This window comes from Coenobita brevimanus, chromosome 97 (assembly GCF_032717465.1).
Source record: "Coenobita brevimanus isolate Jiangsu-jjx chromosome 97, ASM3271746v2, whole genome shotgun sequence".
Classification (NCBI taxonomy): Eukaryota; Metazoa; Arthropoda; class Malacostraca; order Decapoda; family Coenobitidae; genus Coenobita; species Coenobita brevimanus.
In genome coordinates this window covers 16,121,976-16,144,329 of record NC_137050.1, presented here as the reverse complement: position 1 = coordinate 16,144,329, position 22,354 = coordinate 16,121,976, and the positions used below count along the sequence as shown (strand labels likewise).

Genomic DNA, 22,354 nt, shown 5'->3' with positions numbered 1-22,354 from the left:
AAAAAAAAAAAATCAACTATTGTTAGTGATGGTATATCAAAACTTCAATATAAAAGATCCAACCTAAGCTAAATAAAACAGTTTGATAGTAATAATAATAAATAATAGTAATAATAATAATAGTCTATCTATCTATCTATCTATTGCCAGACACCATAATCCCGTAAGGGGTGGCCATTTGACTTTGAGTTATTTGTTTTACGAGGAGGGGCACTAACCCTCCACCAACCCACTTGTTGACAAGTAGGGAGCACGTATGGTTTGGTTATATGGTTACCACCCAGCGTTGTAAATGGTTTCTTGGCTTACAGGAAACCATTTGGCTTGTCACTCAATGTAAAGCCACCTGTAAAGGAAAGAAAAGCAATACGAAGTGACAGGAAAGATGGGAGAAATAGGAAGACAGGAGGACAGGCACAGAAAAAGAATGATAAAGGCTAAGGAAGAAGTAGACAGCACTACATCAAGTGAGTGGATGATGGTCGCCACCACCTATTAATAATAGTAATAATAATAATAATAATAACAATAATAATAATGATGATGATCATCATCTGATCCTATGTTGCCCCGAGAGGAGTGTAGGAGCCCGGGGCTAGGCAAGCTGGTCCTGACATTTAAGATGAGACTGGCCAGCCTCACTCATCCCTGAGTGGCAATACATAAGCAATAAACTCCAACCACCCCTTGAATGGAAACCTGCACAGGCTGAATCCAACTGGAGTATATTAATTACCCACTAAACCATCAGGCACCATAATTTGGTTATATGGTTAGCACCCAGCTCCATTATTGGATTCCTGGTGTACAGGAAACCATTAAGCTTGTCACTCAGTGCAGAGTCACCCATAGGCAGAAGGATGAGGAAAGAATGAAGGAAAAAAAGACAGAAGGAACGTAGAGTCACCTCTAGGTATGAAGGAGATGAAAGAATGAAGGAAAGATAGACAAAAGAGGACAGAAGGAATGAAGGAAGAGAGGAAGGGGCAGTCACACGAGAACAGCCCTACATCGGGTGAGTGGATGGTGAGTGCCCCCACCTACCATTACTACCACTACTAATCTATCATCCAATCTGAATATGCCCTTTACAAACAGAAGCACAGGTTCACCAAGGCTATACTACTAAGTCCTGACATTTAAGGCAAGGGTGACCAGCCTCACTCATCGCTGATGAGCATTATATCAACAATAAAACCCAACCACCCCTCATATGGAAACCCCTACATTACAGGCTCTATCCAACTGGAGGGCCTAATCTCACCAACACCAGGTGCCATTTGGTTATATGGTTGGCACCCAGGATAGTAAATGACTTCCTAAGTTACAGGAAACCATATGGTTTGTCAGTTGGTATCCAGTAGAGAGAGAGAGAGAGAGAGAGAGAGAGAGAGAGAGAAATACTACAGTGCAGTACTACTACTACTACTACAATTAAACTACTATTACTACTGCTATTACAACAACAACAACTACTACTACTACTACTGCACTACTACTTGTATTGATAATAATGATGATGTTGATGATGATAATGATGATGGTGATTATGATGACTTTTTTTTTTTTTTTTTTTTTTTTTTTTAATGACATGTCCTCTTTTGTCATTAAGGGCTAAGCTGTTGCCCATGGGTCGAGGACCTAGGTTTTGGTGTGTGTAGCACTTTATGACCGGATTCTCTTCCTGACGTCCACAACGAACCTTGGGTGGACTTGAACCTCCGACCCTTCGATCAGAGCGCTCTATCCCACTGAGACACGGCTGCTACAACCAGCTAGCTGACAGATGAGTGCTATCTCTCCCAGCATGGCAGTTTACCCGGGAGCGGTGCGAACTCACGACTCTTCAGTCCAGAGTCACACGCTCTACCACTGAGCCACCATGTCTCCAATAATAATAATAATAATAATCCATCCACCCATCCATCCATCATCCAATCCTGCATTGCCCCATGAGGAGTGTAGGAGCTTGGGGCTAGGCAGTTGGTCCCGACATTTAAGATGAGAGTGACCAGCCTCACTCATCCCTGAGTGGCATTACATGAGCAATCAACCTCAACCATCCCTTGGATATAAACCTTCACCGGCTCAATCCAACTGAAGCACAATAATTACCCACTAAACCACCAGGCGCCAATAATAATAATAATAACAATAATAAGGATAAGTAAAAATTATAAAAGTAAGAATAGAACTATTAACTGCAACAATAATAAAATATATTTAAGATACATTAGGAGTATTAATATTAGTAGATAATTTTATACATAGAGTGCCCATGCACAGTGAATGTATTCAAAGCAAACGATTTGCCTAGTGAATGAGCAGGGGGTAATCAGGTCCACAAAATCGTAATGAACGAGTTGAACCCCGAGTGAACAAAACTGGGGGAAAGAGTAGGCCGTAACTGCCATCTCCCATATTGAATGACCCCCCCCCCCCAGTAGATGCTGCACAAGAGGCCAGATCTGAGCAACCTGTTGAGTAAAATCCAATGGAGGATGAAGATTTGCCTACGTCAAAGATCAGTAAAATTCTAGCGGCAGTGGATGTTCTGGGAGAAGAGGTCAAGGCAAGTGAAACCATCTGCCTTAGGGCACAGGAAGTGCTCAGTGGAGCAGAAACCACTTTTCGTTTTTACACTGAAAGTCACAATGTGGAAGTCTTCAGTAGAAAACAAACACTCATCACATGCTACTACAGAACTCAAGAACAACAGGAGCCAGTTGCCTCTACATCATCCGCAACACTTCCTGGGGAAGACAATGATGTGATGTCAGTGGTGTCATCTTTGGACTTTGAAGGTCTTATGGGAGGTGTGAATGAGGTAGAGACACATAGGAAAATGGTTCAGTCTAGTGATGAGGGTGAGACTGGTGATGGGAACGAGGAAGTGGAAGGTGATGTGGCAGGGACACCCTAAGTGTATCTCCCTGCCAATCAGGACTGCCATCTGCTCTATTTCAGGTAAATAACCATGTGTTATATATTTTATATATCTGTACTGTATGTGTTTGAAATGAGCCATTTAGTACATCTCTATGGCTCAAAAAGTGGACTTTGAAGGAGCGGTGCCACCCACATGTTATTTTTCCCATAAGATATGTTGTTCACAGTGAGCAAGCTCGTCTGCAGGCCATAAATTCGTTCACTACGCATTGGCACTGTGTGTATATATAGATATACATACATACAGTAAGACCTCACTATAACGGACTAATTGGGGCCCAAGCCATTCCAAAAAAAGTGAAATTTGACAAAAGCGACATCTGGACTTCCCCCCTGCTAACCCAGACTTTTTCCGACATATCAGACATTAGTCCCAATCGCACCACCGGTTTTTAAACTGTTTTCATTACCATTACAGGACTGTACCGTATTATACCTTCACTATGAGAATCAAATGGTTAATATATATATAATAATATCATACTGTACACTGATAGACATCTACCTTATTATGGTGAACATGGCTGAAGTGGTCAGGCAGTCCGAACTGCTTCTGGCTTTATTAGACTTTTTCCAATACAGTACAGTATATAGGAATTTAGTCCGGTAGCTCCTTGATTCTGATAAAAGCGAATTCTAGTCTACTGAAGTCCATTATATCGAGATTTTACTGTATATATATATATATATATATATATATATATATATATATATACCGTATATGCATACTATAATAGTACTGACCACATAATTATGGCAAATAAAAGGTAAAAAACAATACCAATTAGAGATGTGACACAGTGGCCTTTGTACAGTACAGGCATTCACCGTTTTAACAATCTAACTGGTTAGGTAAAACCCTATCGTTAGGCAGGGTATCGTATATCGGGGTACTTTTAACGTGTATTGCAATGTGGACTTTTTACCAGCCTTGGGTTTCCCCCCAAACAAAGCCCAAAACCCACCCAGATGAGCTCAAAAACAAGTTTAAAGCCAGTCTAAATGGCCTAACAGCTGTCAAGGAAGCTAACCTAAGCCTAACACTTGCAAATAACTCACTAAAACCAACAAATAAAATCTGAAAACTGTGAAATATAAGTCTGGAAAAAAGTCAAGCTTAGTAAACTGTACTCCAAAATGACAATGTTCACCCCATCTATGACTAAAACACATTTACCTATGTCTAAAAACAATTTAGTCTAAAATCATAAAAATCGGTAAAAAAAATAAAAACCCATCGTTAAACCAGGATTTGGCCATTGTTAGGTGGGGTATGGTGAAATTTCTACCCCCATCGTTAAGCCAGGGTATCGCATCTAGGGGTATTGTATATCGAGGTCTTACTGTACTGTACCATACTGTACTCTACTTAGCTCCGAACTTAAGGCAGTTGGTCTATCTTTCTATCTATTGCCAGACGCCATAATCCCGTACGGGGTGGCCATTTGATTCCAAGTTATTTGTTTTACAGGGAGGGGCACTAACCCTCCACCAACCCACTTGACATGTAGGGAGCACGTATGGTTTGGTTATGTGGTTACCACCCAGCATTGTAAATGGTTTCTTGGCTTACAGGAATCCATTTGGCTTGTCACTCAATGTAAAGCCACCTGTAACGGAAAGAAAGGCATTAAGTAGTGACAGGAAAGATGGCAGAAATAGGAAGAGAGGAGGGCGGGCACAGAAAAAGAATGATAAAGGCTAAGGAAGAAGTAGGCAGCACTACATCGTGAGTGGATGATGGTCACTACCACCTACCACTTAAGGCAGTTGGTAATCTTTGTATTATAGGTTCAAATCCTAGTGTATTCAGAGATTGAAGGGAGATATTATTGGGATTTAGTATGTACTGACCTTCCTGGGGAGGAGGGGAAGGAAAGATTACTTCCTCAGTATCCCTGCTTGTGACTAAAAGGGGCTGGACTGTCGCCAATCTTTTTCTCCTTTAATTTACTTTTCTTCTGTTCTTACCTTTTTCCTGATATTTCTGTTTTTTTTTGGGGCCCCTTTACTCCTATCAGGTTAGACCTTTGGCTTCATAGCATGAATAATTAAAAGACCTCCAACTGATGCCGACTCTTCATTCCTTCTACTGGAAGGTCAAGCTTTTCAACCAACTGACAAATTGAGCCACTTTGCTGCCAGGCCACTTCGTTGCCAAGCCATAATGCCATGCTGTTTCATCACAAAGTCACTTCATCACCAAGCCACTTCAACACCAAAACCACTTTAATGCCAAGACTACTTCCATGCCAAGACCACTTCCACACCAAGAACACTTCCAAGACAAGACTACTTCCATGCTAAGACCACTTCCACACCAATACCACTTCCATGCCAAGACCACTTCCACACCAATACCACTTCCATGCCAAGACCACTTCCACACCAAGACCACTTCCATGCCAAGTCCACTTCCACATCAAGACCACCTCTATGCCAAGACCACTTCTATGCCAAGACCACTTCTACACCAAGACAACTTCAACACCATGAACACTTCAATGCCAAGAACAATTTTATGCGAAGACCACTTCTATGTCAAAACCACTTCTACATCTCCTTTTCCTTTCTGTTCCATTAGTACTGTAAATTAGTGTCATATGGTCTTTGATACCTGGCATTAGGAATCCAATTAGTGTGGACTGAAATCAGAGACAGTTCTTTACCATAAACCCATGAACATACTATACGAAACACCCCTGCTGTTGCTGGTACACTGTATGACATTCCCCAGTCTCAAGAGGTGAAGTGGATATGTAATACTAATGCATGTAGCATGATCTGCACAACACATAATTTGTTGAAGCATAAGGAATATAAAACTCTGGCACTCATAGAGGTGATTTCATAACACTGAGGAATAGTGCCTTTGTCCATGATTAACCCTATTAGTCTGAGGACACTATTATTATTTCTTGCTATTACCTCTTGAGTTTATTTAGCTAAGGGTGGCTTTTCAAACTGGAAGCATTAGAGATGTCTTTCATTAAGCCCTTCACTAGTGGAGATCTCTCCATAGCTTAATACTTGTACAACAATGTGGTTGTTAGAACAAACCAAAAAATACATAAGTAGATGGAAAAGGTTAAGGAAAAATACTAAACTGATACATGTTTGGAGGAAAAATGACAAAAGGAAGCAAGGTATAACTACTTGACAGAGAATTAATCAGATAAAAGTAAATAAAAATGTACAGTATATGTAACAGTGCTCTAACATTCTTTATGAAAGTAAATGTTACATCATTTTAAATACATGTGAGATCTAAACAGGATGTTTCACTATAATTAAGACAAATAAACAGGATTTTTCTACATAAGTAAGAATTGAGCAGAAAATATCAAAGGCAAGATAACTCAAACAGCATTTTTCTATAAAAAAAAATAAAAGTACACAGGATTTTCTGTTTAACCTTCTCACAGTGTTCATACACGTTTGACTTTTTTTTTTTTTTTTTAAGTGTCTGACTCTAAGCATAGGTTTCACTGCCTGGTTCCAAGGCCCAGTAGTCCTCCTGCACACCATACACCTCCACATGTCACCACTTCAGCACCAACACCCACTGTCCATATTGAATACATGCTAGGGCTGTTTTATACAGGACCAGTGTATTGGTATTAGCAGGGGTACTTTTATGACATGTTGGTGGGTCTTTTGGTAGATAAGTAAAGCATGCTTTTATTAAATTCAAATCCTTAAACCATTCCCTGTCCCAGTGAGGATTCGAACCTGGGTCCACTAAGACTGCGGGCCATCTCTCTACCGATTCAGCCACCTCCTCCCCCTACTTACCCCCCTCACAGTTTTCATACGGATTTATATGCGTATGAAACACTGGATAAGAAACACATGAGAGAACAGGCATATGATCTGCTTTCATATGCATTATAGGCTCATACATATGTCTCGCTGGTGAAAGCTGCAAGTACATGTTTGGTATGTGATAGTTGCTAATTTTTTAATAATTTCTGTTACAAATCCAAAAGCAGCAGACAGTACCAGCTGGTCACTTGTTACCTCCCCATGAGGTGCATGGGCCCTTAGACTTTACTATAGTGCTGTACTCAAGTATATTTAAAGACATACACCAAAACTATTCCCTTTAATGGCATTACAACTTTTCTTGGAGTGGTAAAAATAGTGTATGACTGGGAAAATTTCCAAATAGGGCAGTTTTGATTATTTACAACCACAGCCAACTGAAAGCCTGAAAAACAACTACAGGCAGACTCCAAGATACGATACCCCAGCATTGTGATAGGGATAGAAATACCACCCTACTCCACTGAAAGATGGCCAAACCCTGGTTTAACAATTTCTTTTAAAACCAGTTTTGATGATATTTTAGACTAAAATTTTGTGTATAGGTTGATTTATAAATTGTTTTTATACTTAGGTTTATGTGTTTTAGTCAAAGGTGGGGTGAACATTGTCATTCTGGGGTACAGTTTATTAAGTATGATTTTTTTCAGACTTATTTTTGATGATTTTCAGATTTTAATTCTGGGTTTAGGTGAGTTATAAACTGCTTTTAGGCTTAGTTTTGCTTGTTTTAAAAATATCTGGGGGTTTAGGTTAGCTAGAAACTTGTTTTTGGACTCTTCTGAGTGGGTTTAGGACTTAGTTGAGAGGGAGAAACCCAAGGCTCAAAAATGCATCCCTATACTTTACATGTTAAATCTACCTTGAGATATGATACCCGTCTAGCGTACCAATTGCATAATTAAAAAGAGGTATGCCTGTACATTTAGTTTGGTTCACATTTACACCACACCACACTGGCCTACTAGTTAGTTAATGAAATGACTGTGTCCTTGTCATATCGCATGTTTTTACAAAATTTTAATCACTTCATTTTTTACTTCACTGAACAGTTCTTCCAGAACTTTCTGATCATCCACTTAGTTTTCCCACATGCTGGTGAAATGAAAAATAGACAGACAGACAAAATGATTGATGAACACAGAGCCTCCATCCAATATCAGTGGCTAAGCTGATCTATGACAAATTCCCCTGAAAAGTTCATTCCAAGTGTATAGTTCTCAGGAATACAGTACCTTCAATGAGTAATTTTCTCCCTCAACTAGTGCCAGAGATTATCAAATAATACCAAACATCTAAGTTTTCATCTCATTCATTCATTGCCAGACGCCATGTATCCCAGACGGGGTGGCCAATGGCTTAGAGTTAATTGTTTTACAGGGAGGGGCACTAATCCTCCACCAACCCCACTTGACACGTAGGGATGCCAACAGCATCTGGTGTTCCCAGGCGGTCACCCATCCAAGTACTAACCAGACCCAATCTAAGTGAGTCAAGTTATTAAAAATAAGCATCTATTTTGTCAGGGTAATTAGGCTAATTGTATCCATAACTCTGGTGGAATGATCCAAAAATATACAATGTACACCATATATGGTGGAACAAGAAGGACGGACACAACCTGGTAAAAATTCTTGGTTTTTGTGGTGGTAAATGGTGGCAGCCATCATCCACTCATCTGATGTAGAGTTGCTTACTTCTTCCTTCACCTTTATCATTCTTTTTCTCTGTCTGCCATAATCTCTTCCTATTTCTCTAATCCTTCCTGTCACTTTTTATTACTCTTCTTTCCTTTTTAGGTGGTTTTACATTGAGTGACAAGCCTAATGGTTTCCTGTGAACCAGGAAACCATTCACAACACTAGATGGTAACCATATAACCAACCCATATGTGTTTCCTATGTGTCAACAAGTGGGCTGGCAGAGGGTTAGTGCCCTTTTCCGTAAAACAACTAACTCAAAGACTGGCGGACATCCCTTACAGGATTATGGCGTTTGATCCTAACTGCTGTGGAAATATATAAAATTGGACATCCCCTTTAGTCCTCTTGTCAATGGTGAAAGTTGGAGAGATGAGAATGTGCTTCAGTGGACAGGAATTCAAGCTTACTGGTTTGATCTCTCAAAGAAGAGGAAGTCCTGTAAAAGAAAATTTCTTAAATACAGTGTAGGGTAATAAATCTATAATATATATATAAATATATATATACATATATATATATATATATATATATATATATATATATATATATATATATATATATATATATAAAATCATCATTATCATACAGACCTCCTTTCCCACCTTAGGGCAGGGTGTAGGGTAGCAATGTCCAGACAGCCCAAATCCACCCAATCCAATGGGGCTACACTTCCATTCACTCATCATTCAAGCACCTGAAACCCTGGCTCTATTGGATACACAAGAAACATTCACCACGTTCTGTAGCTTCACATAAACGTATCCGATAGCGTCAATCCGGATGCTGCCACGTTAAAAATGGGGTGCCAAATCCCTGATCATACACTTCTCCTCACAAGAATCATCCAGCCAGCTCAATCTCTTGTCAGTTCCCTAGCCCCACCGACTTCCAAGCCTATCTTCCTCACACACTAATCCACCATATCTCTCCACCTGCTCCTTGGCCTACCTCGCCTCCTCCCTCCTTCAAATTCGCTCAGATATACCTTTTTCACCATTCTATTGTTATCCATTCTCTCCACATGACCATACAATCTCAGTACATTCTCTTTGATTCTGGTGTCCACAGACTTCCTCACTCCATGTTTTTCACGAATCACATTACAGTATTTTGTATCCTATCCACCCTCTGTGCTCCACATACATTCCTCAGCATTCCCATCTCCACTGCTCTTACTCTTGACTTTTCATTTTCATGCCACACCACAGTCTCACATCCGTATGTTAAAGCTGGCACTAACACTCCTTCATGTAAGCCTCGTGTGGCTGCAACACTTAAGCCTCTGTTTCTTATCAAGGCCTTCATTGCACCAGCTACTTTTCTTCCTTGTGTCACTCTACTTTACGCTTCTTTTGTATATTTTTCTCTGTTTTATATCACTGTAACTAGGTATTTGAACTCTTTCACCAATTCCAGTCTCTCTCCATTCGCTGTAACATCACACTGGGTGTCATCATCTCTCTCAGTAACCATCACTTTACTTTTTTCTACATTTACTCTCAAGGCATGACACTCACAGACATCAACAAAACTCTGCACTAGCCTACCAAGTCCTTGTCCGGTATTTGCAAGTAGTACTGCATCATAAGCATACAACAAATTTGAGATTATATCATCCATCACCATTCATTACCAACGCCATCCCCCTCTCCATTACTTGTGTTTTTACTTCTCTCATCACCCCTTCCATTTATATATACTGAACAATCATGGGGACATCACACAACCTTGTTGCACGCCCACACTGATTGTGACCCATTCACTTAGATGCTCATTAACCCTTACACATGCTTCACTACCATCATAAAAACTCTTGATGGCACCTAGCAATTTACCATCTACGATATATACATATATATATCTATCTATCTATCTATTGCCAGACGCCTCAATCCCGTTTGGGGTGGCCACAAACAAATCCCCTCCATGTCGCCCTGTCCCCCGCCATTTCACTGCCCTGCTCCCAACTCACACCCCCCTCTCTCATATACCTCTCCACCCCATCCCTCCATCTCATCCTCGGCCTCCCCCTCCCTCTTCCCCCCTCCACCTCACTCACATACACTCTCTTCGTCAGTCTTTCACCCTCCATCCTCTCCACATGGCCAAACCACCTCAGTGTGTTCCTCATAACGCTTCCTATCACATCCACATCCACACCACAACGCTCCTTTATATCCTCATTCGTCAGCCTGTGTCTCCACGTGACTCCACAGGCTCCTCTTAAATAACTCATTTCCACTGCTCTCACTCTTGACTTGTGTCCTTCCAACAATGTCCAAGCTTCACTTCCGTACGTTAGAGTTGGTATCACAATACTGTCATGTAGTAACTTTTTCACTTCCATGCTCACTTCCCTGTTTCTTATCACTGCTTTCAAAGAACCAGCAACCTTTCTTCCCTGCTGTACCCTTTCAAGCACTTCACCCTCCAAACCTCCATCCTTACTCATCACACTACCCAAGTACTTAAACGTACTCTATCTATCTATCTATCTATAGCCCGACGCCCTAATCCCGCAAAGGGTGGCCGCAGACAAATCGCCTCCAAGTCACTCTGTCACCCACCATTCGACTACCCTCCCCCCAACTCACCCCCCCCTCCCTCATATACCTCTCAACTCCATCCCTCCACCTCATCCTCGGTCTACCCCTCCCTCTCCCTCCCTCCACCTCACCTACATACACCCTCTTAGTCAGTCTTTCATTCTCCATTCTCTCCACATGTCCAAACCACCTCAGTGTATTTCTCCTAATCTTTTCAACCACGTACTCACATTTTCCAATTCCTCACCATCCAACCTCGCTGTACATTCACTAACTTCACCTCTCTCAAAGACCGTCACTTTACTCTTCCCTACATTCACCTTTAGATTCCGTTTCTTACACACTCTCTCAAACTCATCCGCCAAGCCTTGCAGCTCCCCTTCGTCTTCACTCAACACCACAGTATCATCTGCAAACAACAGTACAGGGAGTTTCCAAACACTATCCTCTCTCACCAGGGCCACTCCAACATCCACTACCCTACCTTGTACCTCTTTTATTACCTCATCCATGTACAGATTAAACAACCATGGAGACATGACACATCCCTGTTTCAAACCAACTTTCAAAGAGAATAATTCACTTAGTTCACCATCCACACGCACTGCAGCCTTTGCACCATCGTACATACTCTTCACAGCATTCAACAACTTCCCATCTACTCCATATATTCTTAACACTTTCCACAATCCTTGTCTATCCACCCTGTCATATGCTTTCTCCAAATCCATGAAAGCCGCATACAACGTCTTTCCCTTCTCTAGAAACTTTTCCACTAAAGATCTAAGAATGAATATCTGATCTACACAACCTCTTCCCTTTCTAAAGCCTCCCTGTTCTTCTCCAACTAATTTCTCTGTTCTTTCTCTAACTCTGTCTATAAGTATCCTACCATACACTTTTCCTATTATACTAAGAAGACAAATGCCCCTATGATTACCACACACTTCTTTTTCCCCTTTTCCTTTGTACAAGGGAATAATTATACCTGACTTCCAATCCTCCGGGACTCTACCTTCCTCCCAGGCCAATCTGCACATCTTCCACATCCACTCTACTACTATCTCTCCCCCATGCTTCAGCATTTCACCACACACTCCATCAATTCCTTGGGCTTTCCGCGATTTAACTTTCTTCACTGCTTCCACAACTTCTATCCTACTGATTTCTTCCTGTCTTCTCACCTCCCTCCTTCTCCCAGCCATTCCCCAGCCACTTATACTCGCATTACTTCCATCCTCTATGTTCAACAATTCCTTAAAGTGTTCTCTCCATCTGTTCACTTTTTCTCCCTTCTCCACTAGTAATCTACCATTTTTATCTTTCACTCCCCTGCTAACTTCACTTCCACCCTGTCTTACTCTTTTCACTTCTCTCCAGAAAATTTTCTTACAATCCCTCCACTTTACACTCAAATTCCTTCCAAATTCCTCATCCACTCTCTTCTTACTCTCTCTTACTAATCTTTTCACCTCTCTCTTTCTTTCCACATATAACTCTCTCTTCCGTCTCTCAACTTCTTCCATGCCCCTATTTCTCATCCATTCATTGTATGCTTTCTTCTTTTGTGCCACAGCCTGTTTCACCTCTTCAGTCCACCACGCTGTTCCTTGCACCCCCCTCCGTCTTCTCTTCCTTCCACACACCACATCACATGCTGCACATATTTCTTCTGTAAATATCTTACACACACCTTCCACGTCTCCCATCTGCTCCAATTCATATTTGCCCAATCGTTCCTCCACTTCTCTCTTATACTCTGCCTTTTTCTCATCCTCTTGTAACCTTTCCACTCTCCTTGCAACTACTCCTTCCTCTCGTCTTTCCCTTCTTCTATTCCTCCATCTTACTTGCATTCTAATTCTGGCCACTACCAAGTAGTGGTCAGAAAGTCCACTCCCCCAAACTCTATACACTCTTGCATCCTTTACACATCTTCGCATCCTTTCATCCACACACACATAATCAATCATTACCTTCCTTTCATTCAGTTCACCACCCACCCTTCTCATCACTTGCCATGTATACCTGTGGATCATTTTATGCCTGAAGAGGGTATTGGCTATCACCAACCCCCTCCCAGCACAAATGTCCACTAACGCACTCCCATTCTCATCTATCTCAGCAGGCACACCACACTCACCAACTATTCCATCCACCTTCACATTCCCAACTTTACCATTCATATCACCAATCAAAAACACTCTCTCATTCCTTCCAAACTTTTCCATGCACACTTCCACATTTGTCCAGAACTCTTCTCTCACTCTTCTAGCACAATCTTGTGTTGGTGCATACACACACACAATCGCCCACATTTGTATTCCAACTTTCAACTTTACCCACACAATCCTTGACCCAACTGATCCATACCGTCTTATGCTCCTCTTGCATCTTTTACTCACAACTATACATACTCCTTCCTTTGCCCTCTCATTCTCACCTACTCCTGCACATATACCCCATCCATACTCCCATTCTCTCACACTTTCTCCTCTCCATTTTGTTTCAGTTATTCCACATACGTCCACTTTCGCACCCTCAAGCACCTGGACAATCTCTCTCTCTTTCACCTCATCATTCGCTCCTCTTACATTCCATGTACTCATTACCAAGTCCTTTGTCCGGTCCTGGGTCGTCAACGTTTGGTCAGTCCTTGTCCGAGGCTTCTTGTTTGTTTTTTTAGTTAGTTGTTTTCCGGGGAGGGGCACTAACCCTCCGCCAACCCTTTTAGTCGCCTTTTATGACAAGCAGGGATACTGGGGGAGTATTCTTGAAAACCCCCCTACCGATATATATATATATATTTTACAGACACACAGTATTGTACTCTGATTTTTGGCTAAATACTACAGCTATCAGAGTAAAATCTAAGGCTAATACAAGAAATATAGTAAATTTATTATTTTGTGACTAACTGCAAGAGGTAGTGTATAGTGAATGTTTTAATTATTTCCATTTTTATTTTTCATATCTTATCCATTCATTTCATAATTTTTTTGGGGGGAAGGAATCTATACTTACAATAAGGAAGAGTGCTCCCAGTAGAAGAGCCTTGGTACGGACCTCCATGTCGAGAGGAAAGGTCATGCCAAAACTGTCTGCATCTGTGAAAGCCTCAGCACACAACCCTCGCCACTGCTTGGTGATCTTACCCACCACTTGTGTACCATCCAAGCTTAGTACCTGTGGACAAAATATTATTAGCAACACAGATTACTGATATGTGATATGGTGCTTAAGGAGCAGGTGGTGAAGAAGAGGACCTATGCACCTGGGAGGAAAATATTGGAAGTTGAAAAATCAAGCACTAAGGGATGCCTTGTATAGCAAGATGAGTAGAGTTGTGAATGAACAGGGAGCTGTTGACAGACATGTTAATAAACTGTACAGAGCTCACAACAATAATCTGTTGACAGACATGTTAATAAACTGTACAGAGCTCACAACAATAATCTCTGAGTGTTAATGATTCAGTGTGTGGATGGACAAGGGGCCCCCCCCCAAGACATAAGGTAACACAGTAGCAGGATGGTGTAGAAGCTCCAGTCAAGGAGAGATATTGCTTATCCTGAAATGGAAAAGGGATGGTAAGAGAGGAATAGCTGGCTGCCAAGTGTAGGGCTAGAAAGGAGGAAGACAGGGCAAAATCTGAGTCTGAGACTTTTATTGGATAACCAAAACAGTGCTGAAAGAAAGCCTAGGATATTTATGGTGGCAAATCACATGAAGAGGGAAAACAGGAATATCATTGGTGAGCAGTGTGTGAAGAATGATGAAAGAAAGTTAGTGGTGGACAGTAAGGATATCAAAGATGCCTGAAGTGATCATTACAGTATATCCGGTTCCTGAGTGGGGAGTTTGACTGGAACAGAGAAGTTTTGGTGTCAGTAGATTGAGTGTTTGGTCCTTGGCCTTTGATTCTGCTACTGGGAGCAATTTAATAGGTAGGATGCAGTTAGAGAAGGCAGCAGGTGTGTCTGGGTTGACTGATGATATGCAGAAGGCCTCAGAAGGTTTAGTTAATTCATTCATTCATTGCCAGACGCCATGTATCCCAGACAGGGTGGCCAAGGGCTTAGAGTTAATTTTTTTACAGGGAGGGGCACTAATCCTCCACCAACCCCACTTGACGTAGGGATGACTTGATAATTATGACTATATATGAGTGTGTTGTTCCTGATGACAGGCTGAAGAGTGTGATTGTAAATGTGTGGAAGGGGAAGGATGATGCCCTGGAAAGAGGAAATTAAAGAGACATAAAGCTTTTGGACCAGATAATGAAAGTAACTGAGAAAGTCCCAGAAGGTATGATTGGGGAAAGTGAATACTGATGTGATACAGTTTGGGTTTATGCCACGTAAAGGAACCACTGATGTCATATTCATTGTTTGACAGCTTCAGGAATAATACCTGTATATAGGAAAGAAAACGGAGCTGTACTTTGTTTTTGTTGATTTGGGAAAGGCCTTTGACAGAGTCCCTATGGAGGTGGTGAAGTGGGCAATGAGAAAGCTTGGGATAGAGGAGTGGCTGGTTAGAGTGGTTATGGCTATGTAAATGGGTGCTTGCACCCAGATGAGAGTGAATGAAGATTTGAGTGATGAGCTTTCTGTGAATGCTGGCGTGCATCAAGGGTCAGTCTTGAGCCTCCTATTGTTTGTCATGGTACTTGAAGCTCTCTCATGTGACTCTAAAAATGGACCCCAATGGGAGATGTTGTATGCTGATGTTCTCTGTAGACAGAGGAAAGATTTATAAGCGGAGAGATGGTATGGGACACATGGGCTTGAGAGCAAATGTGGATAAAACAAAAGTGATGATATCTAGGGATGGTGGCTTGACTGTCAAAGTGAAGGGACAGTGGCCATGTCCAGTTTGCCACAAAGGGTGTGGGAAGTAACTCCATCTTGTGCAATATTTGTGATAAGTGGGTGCATAAGAGATGTAGTGGTACTTGAGGTAGACTGTGAGATCATGCTGAATTTGTATGTGCAGTGTGTCAGGGAAAGCATGCAGAGATTGTCAGGCATGAAAGGATGGATCTGGCTGGCAAATCTGTTGAGTGTGTGAAAGAGTTTTGTTATCTGCGAGGCATGTTATGTGCTGGAGGTTGGGATCAGTGGCTAGGGTATGGAATAGTTGGAGGAAGTTCAAGGAGTTGTTGCCTCTCCTAATATTGACAGGCTCTCCTTCCGTGCTAAGGGATCTTTGTATGTGGCATGTATTAGGAGTGTAAAGCTGTATGGTAGTGGGACCAGGGCAGTAAAGAATGAGGATATTCGGAGGCTCAAATGTAAAGAAACGACAATGATTAGATGGATGTGTAATACGTCCTTGAATGTCAGGCATGGGGGGGACTAGGTTTATGATTGAAACATAAAAAGGAAGGATGGGACTGGAGTGAATTGGTGCTGTGATAAGGAGGGATAGATAGAGGTAGTCTAGGCATGTGGGGTGGATGGAGGATGACAGTTGGATGCAGGTGAGATGCATGAACATCACGGGATGGGTTGTGAGAAGCAGACCAAAAAAGACCAGGGATGAAGTCAAAGACTGTGACTTCAAGGATGAGGAACTGAACAGAGAGGCTGCCAGAGATATAGCAGCATGGAAAGCCACCATTAGGTGACCAAAGCTGATGGAGACAAGCATGCTGGAGCCTTTATAAATGATATGAGTGATTAAATTTTGTGGACATCTTTTATATTTTAGTTACACTTTACACAGTGGCAATATCAAAACCAATTGGGTCTAATTCCATGTGATGTGACTGTTGCGGCTAAAAAGCTTGAAACAAAGGAAAAATCTATATGCAACATCTTTCAGTACTTTTGTGGCACTTTGGTAATTTGAACTTACTTCTCCTGGAGAGGTAGCCAAGCTATACTTCAGCAGCTCATGATGACTTCAAAGACACCCTATTAACTCGTTAAATGCGCATGGCGTTTTTTTTGAGGTGTCTGTGGTGCACAGACATAGGGGTAAAAATGAAATTTCCCAAAGGCCAAATTTTGTCTTAGGAATTGAGAGAACACATGCCAAAGTATATAGTAACGAAATATTAGTTCAATATTTACCTTGGTAAAGCCATGGATGAACATCGAAGTGTCTGATTCCCTATTGGAATGTATGGTTTTCGTTTTTTTTCGGTTTCGGTTTTGAAGGCTCAAACATGCTTGCATAGGTCAGCCTTGGTCACCATGGAACTATATTCGAAATTCACCAGCGCAACCAGGGCTGTATTGAGCAGCCGCACTCGGAACAGCCCAGGCTGTACAGAGCAGGTAACAGGTTAAAGTTCTCAGTTCATATATTTAATACACTTTAGCACTGTTTCAGACACCAGGGGTGACACAGACAGGGATGGTGCTGCCTGTGGCTTTGCCTCAGGGAGTTCTTTTTTTTAGTGGTAGGTGGGGGGCTCACCATCCACTTACTCGATGTAGTGCTGCTCTCGGGTGACTGCCCTTTCCTCTTCTCCATCCTTCTTTCCTTCCATCTTCTTCTGTCTTTCTTTCCTCTTCCTTCTGCCTACGGGTGACTTTACACTCCCTCTTCTCTTTCTTTCCTTCATTCTTTCCTCTTACTTCTGACTGTGACTCTGCACTGAGTGTCGAGCCAAGTGGTTTCCTGTACCAGGCAACCATTTACTATGCTGGGCGGTAACCATATAACCAAATTTTGGCGCCTGGTGGTTTAGTGGGTAATTACAGCACTCCAGTCAGTTTGAGCTGGTGAAGGTTTATATCCAAGGGATGGTTGGGGTTTATTGTTCATGTCATGCCACTCAGGGACGAGTGAGGCTGGTCACTCATCTTAAACGTCAGGACCAACTTGCCTAGCCCCAGGCTCCTATGCTCCGAATGGGGCAACATAGGATTGAATGATGGATGGATGGATGGAGTTCATTTTTTTTCTTTTGTAGTTCAGTTTTCTGTTTCTCTTATTGCTGTGATATGTCAAGCAGGCAAACTTGTGTCTGTGGCAAAGTGGTGGGGAAGGTAAAGCTGTTGGGCTAGTATGCCTGTGGAATATTCTTCCACACTGGTTACACTTAGGAATACCACAGGTTTGTGGCAAAAAAAGGAGCCCAGATTCAAAATAAATCTGTGAGAGCTCAAGGCTGGGTTTAAAGACTTCGTCAAATCATCAGTAAGTCATCCTGACATAGAAATTGCAAACCAGATATGAAAGGTTGTGGTTGAGGCCATTTAGAGAGCCAGCCAGAGGTTTGAGACCCTTGATAGGAAATTGGATGTCTCTGAAACAATTGCAAATGGTGCTCCACTCTCTGCCAGGTCATTTGCTGACATCATCAAGGATGGATTGAAGGAACTGAAGGGGTCAGATTCAGACAAAGCTGTGGTGCAGGAGGGTGAATGGCACGTACTGGTCGTGAGACCAAAGAAGTGGTTTAAGGCAAACAGGATCTCAGTGTCTAAGAGCATTAAAGCATCCCTCAGGACCATCCCAGCCACCAGCAGCAAAGAGACAAACTCTGGTTCTTTGATAAATAAGCTTCCTATGGAGAAGGCAAAGGAGGATGCCAACAGGGCAATGAGATCGTTATTTGATTTTTTTTTTTTTTTTTTTTTTTTTTTTACCTAGAAAGGTCTTACCAAAAATGACTTCCTGGAATTTCCACCATGAGTCCAAATAATAAAATAGTTGCAAACACTGTTGAAAAGACCATGGAGATTGCACAGCTTTTGGATTAGGGTGCTAAGCTGGATCTTGTTTTCTCAAGGGAAAAAGGTGACAGCAAGTGTATGTAACTCCTCCAGTTCAAAAAATGCTTTATAAGCTAATATCACAAGGTGCAAACCAATAAATTATGTCACTGGCATGAAAGGGTTAAGGTACCATGAAGTAGGATGTCTTGAATGAATGGGGCTAATGAGCATGATTATTGTAGATTTTTATCTTTTAACAATCATTTACTGGGTACTATGAGTAGAGTGCCTTATAGCTAATGTACTTAACCATAGCTGAACCTAGTATATGTTCCTATTACAAGTTTACTCAGCTAGGAATAACACCTTCGAAGACAGCCATGTGCTAGGCTTCGTTCATTCATTTTTGAAGGCTCCAACATGCTTGCATGTGTTGGCCTTGGTCACATAATGGTGGCTCTCCATGCTGCATGATCTATTGCAGCCTCCCTGTTCAGTCCCTTAACCCAGAGGTCACACTTAATGACCTCATCCCACGTCTTTCTCAGTCTATCCCTCGCAACCCCACCCCCAGTATTAATACTTTTCATCTTCTGCACCCCATTATCATCCCCCATCCTCTCCACATGCCCAAACCATCTCAATCTACCTCTCCTCATCACAACACCAATAAACTCCAGTCCCATCTTACCTCTCAATTCTTCATCATAAACCCAGCCCCCGCAGGCCTTGCACACAGGGACGCACTGCACATCCACCTAATCACTGTCATTTCTGTAGGTTTGAGCCTGCAAATATCCTCTTCCTTTACCGCCCAGGTCTCACTACCATATTGCATCACACTACTAACACATGCCGCATACAAAGACCCCTTAGCACGTAGGGAGAGTCCTCTCAATGTCAGGAGAGGCAACAGCTCCCTGAACTTCTTCCAACCACTTCTCACCCTAGCCACAGAACTAGCTCCAACCCCATTTAAATAAATCAGAAGTGACTCAACAGGCAGTACTTGAGCAGGTCTCGTATATTCAGAATGGACTCCATTACAGCAGCATTCTACATCTTCAAGCTGGAAAAAGCAACTGCAGGAACCTTCTATTTGTCTCAAAGAAGATCTATCATGCCCATCAGTTCAGTATTCATCTTTGGACATCTCATCTTCCTGATAATGGGAATACATGGGTGCATGCTCTGTCTCACTGCTCCCTATCTTCAGTCAAATAATCTCCTTCTCTAAGATGTACCACTGTCCATCAAGTCAGATTCCTCTCCTTTGCAGGTACAGTAGTCCTCTTCACCCTGAGGCACAATGCCAGGATTGACTAATACACCCTCTTTCTCTCAGAACAGACATCAGTGAGAGGTCCAGACACATTCACTTTCAACCGTTAACACTGAACCTCCCCACCCATCCACCCGCTTATTGTAGTGGTACTCTGTTTTAGCGTAGTTCCACACCAGGTGGCAAGCTAAATGATTTCCTGTAAACCAGGAAAGGAAATAATTTACAACACTGGGTGGTAACCTTATAACCAACCAACATGTGTTCCCTACATGACAGCAAGAGGGTTGGCGGAGGGTTAGTGCCCCTCCCCGGAAAACAACTAACTAAAAATACAAACAAGAAGTCTCGGATCACTACTGACCAACTGGTGATAACTAAGGATCGAACAAAGGACAAGGTACGGATTGCGACATGGAATGTAAGGGGTGCGAATGATGAGGTGAAAGAAAGAGAGATTGTCCAGGTGCTTGAGGGTGCAAAAGTGGACATAGGTGGAATAACTGAGACTAAATGGTGAGGTGAGAATGTGAGAGAGTGGTAGTATGGATGGGGTATATGCATAAGAGTAGGTGAGAATGAGAGGGCAAAAGAAGGAGTAGGTATTGTTGTGTGCAAAAGATGGAAGGAGAATATAAGAGAGTATGGATCAGTTGGCTCAAGGGTCATGTGGGCAAGATTGAAAGCAGGACTACAAATGTGGGCGATTTTGTGTGTGTGTGTACTGTATGCACCAACACAAGACCATGCAAGTAGAGTGAAAGAAGAGTTCTGGGCAAATTTGGAAGCTTGCATGGAAAAGTTTGAAAGGAATGAGTGTTTTTGATTGGAGTTGTGAATGGAAAAGTAGGGAATGTGAGAGTGTATGGAGTAGTTGGCGAGTGGGGTGTGTCCGCAGAAATGGATGAGAATGGCAGTGCTCTAGTGGACATTTGTGCGAGGAGGAGGTTGGTGATAGCCAATACCCTATTTAGACACAAAATGATCCACAGGTATACGTGGCGAGTGATGAGGAGGACGGATGGTGAACTGAAGGAAGGAAGGCAATGAATGATTATGTGTGTGTGGATGACAGAATGAGGTGTGTAATGGATGCAAGAGCATACTGAGGATGGGGAGTGGACTTTCTGACCACCGTGTGTGTGTGTGTGTGTGTGTGTGTGTGTGTGTGTGTGTGTGTGTGTGTGTGTGTGTGTGTGTGTGTGTGTGTGTGTGTGTGTGTGTGTGTGTCCGACTCCGGGCATACGCTCCACAGCCTGCCCTCAAGGCCCAGCAGTCCTCCCACACACCATTGGTGATGGCAAAAGTCAAGGTTCAAATGCAATGGAGGAACAGATGAAGGGAAAGACAGGAAGTAGCAGTCCATACAAGGAGGGTAGAATGGTTGCAAAAGAATGGAAAAAAGGCAGAATATAAGAGGGAAGTGGAGGAGCCACTGGGTAAATATGATCTTGAGCAGATGGGGGAGGTGGAAGGCATGTGCAAGACATTCACAGAAGAAATCTATGCGGCACGAGAGGTGGTGTGTGGCTTGAAAAGAAGACGAAAGGGGGTGGAATGAACATTATGGTGGAATGAAGAGGTGAGACAATCTGTGGTGCAAAAGAAGAATGCATATAGTGAGTGGATGGGATTCAGGCCCATGGAAGAAGCTGAGAGACATAAGACAGAGGTATATGCAGAGAGGAAGAGAGATGTAATATGATTAGAAAGAGAGAGTAAGAAGAGAATGCAAGAGGAAGTTGGAAGGAATCTGAGAGTAAAGTAGAGGGAATGGAAGAAAGTGTTTTGGAAAGAGGTAAAGAGAGTTACACAGGATGATAAAGAAGTTAGTTGGGGAGTGAAAGATAAAAATGGTAGATTGCTAGTGGAGAAGGGGGGAAAAAATGAGCGGATGGAGAGAAGACTTTCAGGAACTGTTAATCATAGAGAGAACGAAAGTGATTTGAGGATAAGAGGCTGGGGAATGGCTGGGAGAAGGAGGGAGGTGAGAAGAAAGGAAGAAATCAGTAAGATGGAAATATGGAAGCAATGAAGAAAGTCAGAATGGGGAAAGCTCCAGGAGTTGATGGAGTGTGTTGTGAAATCCTGAAGTACAGGGGAGAGATAATAGTAGAATGGATACGATAGATGTACAGATTGGCCTGGGAGGAATGTAGAGTCCTGGAGGATTGGAAGTCGGGTATAATTATTCTCCTGTACAAAGGAAAAGGGGGAAAAAGAAGTGTGTGGAAATCATAGAGGCATTTGTCTTTTTAGCGTAATAGGAAAAGTGTATGGTCGGATACTCACTGATAGGGAAATAACAGAGGAATTAGTTGGTGAAGAACAGAGAGGTTTTAGGAAAGGAAGAGGTTGCATAGCTCAGACATT

The 22,354-nt window shown here is 42.2% G+C and overlaps 1 protein-coding gene across 1 annotated transcript in view; it reads right to left on the bottom strand.

The window, feature by feature from the left end:
- Positions 1–8,880: 8,880 nt before the first annotated feature.
- Positions 8,881–22,354, bottom strand: part of LOC145413833 (phospholipid scramblase 1-like) — a 118,280-nt gene continuing 104,806 nt past the window's right edge. Inside the window, exons 5-6 of the mRNA XM_080283497.1 lie at positions 14,048–14,209; positions 8,881–8,913 (exon numbers count right to left, since the gene is read on the bottom strand). Of these exons, the coding sequence (XP_080139623.1) occupies positions 8,881–8,913; positions 14,048–14,209 (195 nt within the window). The remainder of the gene's footprint in view (positions 8,914–14,047; positions 14,210–22,354) is intronic.